Source organism: Oncorhynchus keta, chromosome 12 (genome assembly GCF_023373465.1).
Source record: "Oncorhynchus keta strain PuntledgeMale-10-30-2019 chromosome 12, Oket_V2, whole genome shotgun sequence".
Lineage (NCBI taxonomy): Eukaryota > Metazoa > Chordata > Actinopteri > Salmoniformes > Salmonidae > Oncorhynchus > Oncorhynchus keta.
Window position 1 is genome coordinate 56,434,168 of NC_068432.1, and position 7,572 is coordinate 56,441,739.

General features: G+C 54.5%; 1 protein-coding gene across 1 annotated transcript; it reads right to left on the reverse strand.

Moving 5' to 3' along the window:
* Positions 1-4,195: 4,195 nt before the first annotated feature.
* On the reverse strand, positions 4,196-6,444 carry LOC127906528 (splicing factor 3A subunit 2-like; the record flags this gene model as incomplete). Its single annotated transcript, XM_052458752.1, has 2 exons — positions 4,196-4,294; positions 6,397-6,444. Coding segments are annotated over 2 exons (147 nt in total), but the record flags the coding sequence as incomplete, so codon positions are not given.
* Between the last annotated feature and the right edge of the window lie 1,128 nt (positions 6,445-7,572).

Genomic DNA, 7,572 nt, shown 5'->3' on the forward strand with positions numbered 1-7,572 from the left:
ACATGGCTATATAGGGGGGGTACCAGGTAATAACATGGCTATATACAGGAGGTAATAACATGGTTATATACAGGAGTACCAGGTAATAACATGGCTATATACAGGAGTACCAGGTAATAACATGACTATATACAGGGAGTAGTACCAGGTAATAATATGGTTATATACAGGGAGTACCAGGTAATAACATGGTTATATACAGGAGTACCAGGTAATAACATGGTTATATACAGGAGTACCAGGTAATAACATGGCTATATACAGGGAGTACCAGGTAATAACATGGTTATATACAGGGAGTACCAGGTAATAACATGGTTATATACAGGGAGTACCAGGTAATAACATGGTTATATTCAGGGAGTACCAGGTAATAACATGGCTATATACAGGGAGTACCAGGTAATAACCTGACTATATACAGGGAGTACCAGGTAATAACATGGCTATATACAGGGAGTACCAGGTAATAACATGGCTATATACAGGGAGTACCAGGTAATAATATGGTTATTTACAGGGGGTACCAGGTAATACCATGGCTATATACAGGGAGTACCAGGTAATAACATGGCTATATACAGGGAGTACCAGGTAATAATATGGTTATATACAGGGAGTACCAGGTAATAACATGGCTATATACAGGGAGTACCAGGTAATAACATGGTTATATACAGGGAGTACCAGGTAATAACATGGTTATATACAGGGAGTACCAGGTAATAACATGGCTATATACAGGGAGTACCAGGTAATAACATGGTTATATACAGGGAGTACCAGGTAATAATATGGTTATATACAGGGAGTACCAGGTAATAACATGGTTATATACAGGGAGTACCAGGTAATAATATGGTTATATACAGGAAGTACCAGGTAATAACATGGCTATATAGGGGGGGGGTACCAGGTAATAACATGGTTATATACAGGGAGTACCAGGTAATAACATGGCTATATACAGGGAGTACCAGGTAATAACATGGTTATATACAGGAAGTACCAGGTAATAACATGGTTATATACAGGGAGTACCAGGTAATAACATGGATATATACAGGGAGTACCAGGTAATAACATGGCTATATACAGGGAGTACCAGGTAATAACATGGCTATATACAGGGAGTACCAGGTAATAACATGGCTATATACAGGGAGTACCAGGTAATAACATGGTTATATACAGGGAGTACCAGGTAATAACATGACTATATACAGGAGTACCAGGTAATAACATGGTTATATACAGGAGGTAATAACATGGCTATATACAGGAGTACCAGGTAATAACATGGCTATATACAGGGAGTACCAGGTAATAACATGGCTATATCTAGGGAGTACCAGGTAATAAATAACATGGTTATATACATGGAGTACCAGGTAATAACATGGTTATATACAGGGAGTACCAGGTAATAACATGGCTATATACGGGAGTACCAGGTAATAACATGGCTATATACAGGAGTACCAGGTAATAACATGGCTATATACAGGGAGTACCAGGTAATAACATGGTTATATACAGGGAGTACCAGGTAATAACATGGTTATATACAGGTAGTACCAGGTAATAACATGGCTATATACAGGGAGGTAATAACATGGCTATATACAGGGAGTACCAGGTAATAACATGGTTATATATACAGGGAGTACCAGGTAATAACATTGCTATATATGGGGGGGGGGGTACCAGGTAATAACATGGCTATATACAGGGAGTACCAGGTAATAACATGGCTATATACAGCGAGTACCAGGTAATAACATGGTTATATACAGGGAGTACCAGGTAATAACATGGTTATATACAGGGAGTACCAGGTAATAACATGGCTATATACAGGAAGTACCAGGTAATAACATGGCTATATACAGGGAGTACCATGTAATAACATGGTTATATACAGGGAGTACCAGGTAATAACATGGCTATATACAGGGAGTACCAGGTAATAACATGGTTATATACAGGAGTACCAGGTAATAACATGGTTATATACAGGAGTACCAGGTAATAACATTGCTATATATGGGGGGTACCAGGTAATAACATGGCTATATACAGGGAGTACCAGGTAATAACATGGTTATATACAGTGAGTACCATGTAATAACATGGTTATATACAGGAGTACCAGGTAATAACATGGCTATATACAGGGAGTACCAGGTAATAACATGGCTATATACAGGGAGTACCAGGTAATAACATGGTTATATACAGGAGTACCAGGTAATAACATGGTTATATACAGGGAGTACCAGGTAATAACATGGTTATATACAGGAGTACCAGGTAATAACATGGCTATATAGGGGGTACCAGGTAATAACATGGCTATATACAGGAGTACCAGGTAATAACATGGCTATATACAGGAGTACCAGGTAATAACATGGTTATATACAGGAGTACCAGGTAATAACATGGTTATATACAGGGAGTACCAGGTAATAACATGGCTATATACAGGGAGTATCAGGTAATAACATGATTATATACAGGAAGTACCAGGTAATAATAACATGGCTATACACAAGGAGTACCAGTACTGTGTCAATGTGCAGAGGTACCAGGTAATAACATGGCTATAAACACACAGTGTACCAGTACACAGAGTAGTAAGTAATAAGCATCAGGTGTGGGTGTGGTGTGTCTGTGTGTGGTGTGTGTGTGTGTGTGTGTCTGTGTGGTGTGTCTGTGTACGTGCATGGATGTGTGGTGTGTGTGTCTGTGTCTGTGTGGTGTGTGTGTCTGTGTGGTGTGTGTATGTCTGTGTGGTGTAGTGTGTGTGTCTGTGTGGTGTGTGTATGTCTGTGTGGTGTGTGTGTCTGTGTGGTGTGGTGTGTCTGTGTGGTGTGTCTGTGTGGTGTATCTGTGTGGTGTGTCTGTATGCGTATGTGTGTCTGTGTAGTGTGTGTGTGGTGTGTCTGTGTGGTGTGTCTGTGTGGTGTGTCTGTCGGTGTGGTGTGTCTGTGTGGTGTGTCTGTGTGTGTGTGTGTCTGTGTGGTGTGTCTGTGTGGTGTGTCTGTGTGTGTGTGTCTGTATGTGTGTGTGTGTGTGTGTGTGCTGTGTCTGTGTGATGTGCTCGTGTCTCCGCGGGTAGAAAAATCTGTCCAACTATGTAGTTACCAGCGTTCATCTCTGCACCATTTAATCTACGTCTCCTTCATCACTTAGGACAATTACAACAGATACATGTGTTCCTTCAGGGCCGTTATGGGACTATGGGATGGGAGGCTGGGGATGGGAGGCTGGGGATGGGAGGCTGGGGATGGGAGGCTGGGGATGGGAGGCTGGGGATGGGAGGCTGGGGATGGGAGGCTGGGGATGGGAGGCTGGGGATGGGAGGCTGGGGATGGGAGGCTGGGGATGGGAGGCTGGGGATGGGGATGGGATGGAGGCTGGGGATGGGAGACTGGAGATGGGAGGCTGGGGATGGGAGGCCGGGATGGGAGACTGGAGATGGGAGGCTGGGGATGGGAGGCTGGGGATGGAGGCTGGGGATGGGAGGCTGGGATGGAGGCTGGGGATGGGAGACTGGAGATGGGAGGCTGGGGATGGGAGGCCGGGATGGGAGGCTGGGGATGGGAGGATGGGGATGGGAGGCTGGGATGGGAGGCTGGGGATGGGAGGATGGGGATGGGAGCTGGGATGGGAGGCTGGGGATGGGAGGCTGGGGATGGGAGGCTGGGATGGGAGGCTGGGATGGAGGCTGGGGATGGGAGACTGGAGATGGGAGGCTGGGGATGGGAGGCCGGGATGGGAGACTGGAGATGGAAGGTTGGGTATGGGAGGCTGGGATGGGAGGCTGGGATGGGAGGCTGAGATGGAAGGTTGGGTATGGGAGGCTGGGGATGGGGATGGGAGGCTGGGGATGGGGATGGGAGGCTGGGATGGGAGGCTGGGGATGGGAGGCTGGGGATGGGAGGCTGGGGATGGAGGCCGGGATGGGAGACTGGAGATGGAAGGTTGGGTATGGGAGGCTGGGGTTGGGTATGGGAGGCTGGGGATGGGGATGGGAGGCTGGGATGGGAGGCTGGGGATGGGAGGCTGGGGATGGGAGGCTGGGGATGGGAGGCCGGGGATGGGAGACTGGAGATGGAAGGTTGGGTATGGGAGGCTGGGGATGGGGATGGGAGGCTGGGATGGGAGGCTGGGGATGGGAGGCTGGGATGGAGGCTGGGGATGGGAGGCTGGGATGGAGGCTGGGGATGGGAGGCTGGGGATGGGAGGCTGGGGATGGGGGTTGGGGATGGAGGCTGGAGATTGAAGTCTAGGGATGGGAGGCTGGGGATGGGAGGCTGGGGATGGGGGTTGGGGATGGGAGGCTGAGATTGAAGTCTAGGGATGGGAGGCTGGGATGCTGGGGTTGGGGATGGGAGGCTGGGGATGGGAGGCTGGGGATCGGTAGCTGGGGATGGGAGGCTGGGATGGGAGGCTGGGGATGGGAGGCTGGGGATGGGAGGCTGGGGATGGAGGCTGGGGATTGGAGGCTGGGGATGGGGATGGGAGGCTGGGATGGAGGCTGGGGATGGGGGGTTGGGGATGGGAGGCTGGGGATGGGAGGCTGGGGATGGGAGGCTGGGGATGGGGATGGGGGTTGGGGATGGGAGGCTGGGGATGGGGGTTGGGGATGGGAGGCTGAGATTGAAGTCTAGGGATGGGAGGCTGGAATGCTGGGGATGGGGATGGGAGTCTGGGGATCGGAGGCTGGTTATGGGAGGCTGGGGATGGGGATGGGAGGCTGGGGATGGGAGGCTGGGATGGGAGGCTGGGGATGGGGATGGGAGGCTCGGGATGGGGATGGGAGGCTGGGGATGGAGGCTGGGATGGGAGGCTGGGGATGGGGATGGGAGGCTCGGGATGGGGATGGGAGGCTGGGGATGGGAGGCTGGGGATGGGAGGCTGGGGATGGGGATTGGAGGCTGGGGATGGGAGGCTGGGGATGGGAGGCTGGGATGGGGATTGGAGGCTGGGGATGGGAGGCTGGGGATGGGAGGCTGGGGATGGGGATGGGAGGCTGGGGATGGGGATGGGAGGCTGGGATGGGGGGCTGGGGATGGGGATGGGGGGCTGGGGATGGGAGGCTGGGGATGGGAGGCTGGGGATGGGAGGCTGGGGATGGGGATGGGAGGCTGGGGATGGGAGGCTGGGGATGGGAGGCTGGGGATGGGGATGGGAGGCTCGGGATGGGGATGGGAGGCTGGCGAATGGGAGTTGGTGTGGTGTGTGTGTCTGTGTGGTGTGTCTGTGTGTGTGTGTGTCTGTGTGGTGTGTCTGTGTGCGTTTGTGTGTCTGTGTGTGTATCTGTGTGGTGTGTCAGTGTGTGTGTGTCGGTGTGCGTGTGTCAGTGTGAGTGTGTCTGTGTCTGTGTGTGTGTCTGTGTGCGTGTGACAGTGTGCGTGTGTCTGTGTGTGTATCTGTGTGGTGTGTCTGTGTGTGTGTGGGTGAGTGTGTCTGTGTGCGTGTGTCAGTGTGAGTGTGTCTGTGTCTGTGTGTGTCTGTGTGCGTGTGACAGTGTGCGTGTGTCTGTGTGTGTATCTGTGTGGTGTGTCTGTGTGAGTGTGTCTGTGTGTGTCTGTGTGCGTGTGTCTGTGTCTGTGTGTGTGTATCTGTGTGGTGTGTCGGTGTGGTGTGTCGGTGTGTGTGTCTGTGTGGTGTGTCGTTGTGGTGTGTCTGTGTAGTGTGTCTGTGTGGTGTGTCTGTGTGGTGTGTCTGTGTGGTGTGTCGGTGTGGTGTCTGTGTGGTGTGTCGGTGTGGTGTGTCGTTGTGGTGTGTCTGTGTGTGTGTCAGTGTGGTGTGTCTGTGTCTGTGTGCAGATGAACAAGGTTCATCCTCTACGGTGGAAATGGATGTGCTCGTGTCTCCGCAGAGAGAAAAATGGAGTCTGTCCAACTACGTAGTTACCAGCGTTCATCTCTGCACCATTTAATCTACGTCTCCTTCATCACTTAGGACAATTACAACAGATACATGTGTTCCTTCAGGGCCGTTATGGGACTATGGGATGGAGGCTGGGGATGGGAGGCTGGGGATGGAAGGTTGGGGATGGGAGGCTGGGGATGGGAGGCTGGGGATGGGAGGCTGGGGATGGAGGCTGGGATGGAGGCTGGGGATGGGAGGCTGGGGATGGGAGGCTGGGGATGGGAGGCTGGGGATGGAGGCTGGGGATGGGAGGCTGGGGATGGGAGGCTGGGGATGGGAGGCTGGGGATGGGAGGCTGGGATGGGAGGCTGGGGATGGAGGCTGGGGATGGGAGGCTGGGGATGGGAGGCTGGGGATGGGAGGCTGGGGATGGGGAGGCCGGGGATGGGAGACTGGGATGGAGGCTGGGGATGGGAGGCTGGGATGGAGGCTGGGGATGGAGGCTGGGATGGAGGCTGGGGATGGGAGGCTGGGATGGAGGCTGGGGATGGGAGGCTGGGGATGGGGGGTTGGGGATGGGAGGCTGGAGATTGAAGTCTAGGGATGGGAGGCTGGGGATGGGAGGCTGGGGATGGGGGGTTGGGGATGGGAGGCTGAGATTGAAGTCTAGGGATGGGAGGCTGGGATGCTGGGGTTGGGGATGGGAGGCTGGGGATGGAGGCTGGGGATCGGTAGCTGGGGATGGGAGGCTGGGGATGGGAGGCTGGGGATGGGAGGCTGGGGATGGGAGGCTGGGGATTGGAGGCTGGGGATTGGAGGCTGGGATGGGGATGGGAGGCTGGGGATGGGAGGCTGGGGATGGGGGGTTGGGGATGGGAGGCTGGGGATGGGGGTTGGGGATGGGAGGCTGGAGATTGAAGTCTGGGATGGGAGGCTGGGGATGGGAGGCTGGGGATGGGAGGCTGGGGATGGGGATGGGGGTTGGGGATGGGAGGCTGGGGATGGGGGGTTGGGGATGGGAGGCTGGAGATTGAAGTCCAGGGATGGGAGGCTGGGGATGGGAGGCTGGGGATGGGAGGCTGGGGATGGGGATGGGGGTTGGGGATGGGAGGCTGGGGATGGGGGATGGGGATGGGAGTCTGGGGATCGGAGGCTGGTTATGGGAGGCTGGGATGGGGATGGAGGCTGGGGATGGGAGGCTGGGGATGGGAGGCTGGGGATGGGAGGCTGGGGATGGGAGGCTGGGGATGGGAGGCTGGGATGGGAGGCTGGGGATGGGGATGGGAGGCTGGGGATGGGAGGCTGGGGATGGGAGGCTGGGGATGGGAGGCTGGATGGGGATGGGAGGCTGGGGATGGGAGGCTGGGGATGGGAGGCTGGGGATGGGGATTGGAGGCTGGGGATGGGAGGCTGGGGATGGGAGGCTGGGGATGGGGATTGGAGGCTGGGGATGGGAGGCTGGGGATGGGGATGGAGGCTGGGGATGGGAGGTCTGGGAGGCTGGGGATGGGGATGGGAGGCTGGGATGGGAGGCTGGGGATGGGGATGGAGGCTGGGGATGGGAGGCTGGGGATGGGGATGGGAGGCTGGGATGGGAGGCTGGGGATGGGAGGCTGGGGATGGAGGCTGGGGATGGGGATGGAGGCTCGGGATGGGGATGGGAGGCTGGCGAATGGGAGTTGGTGT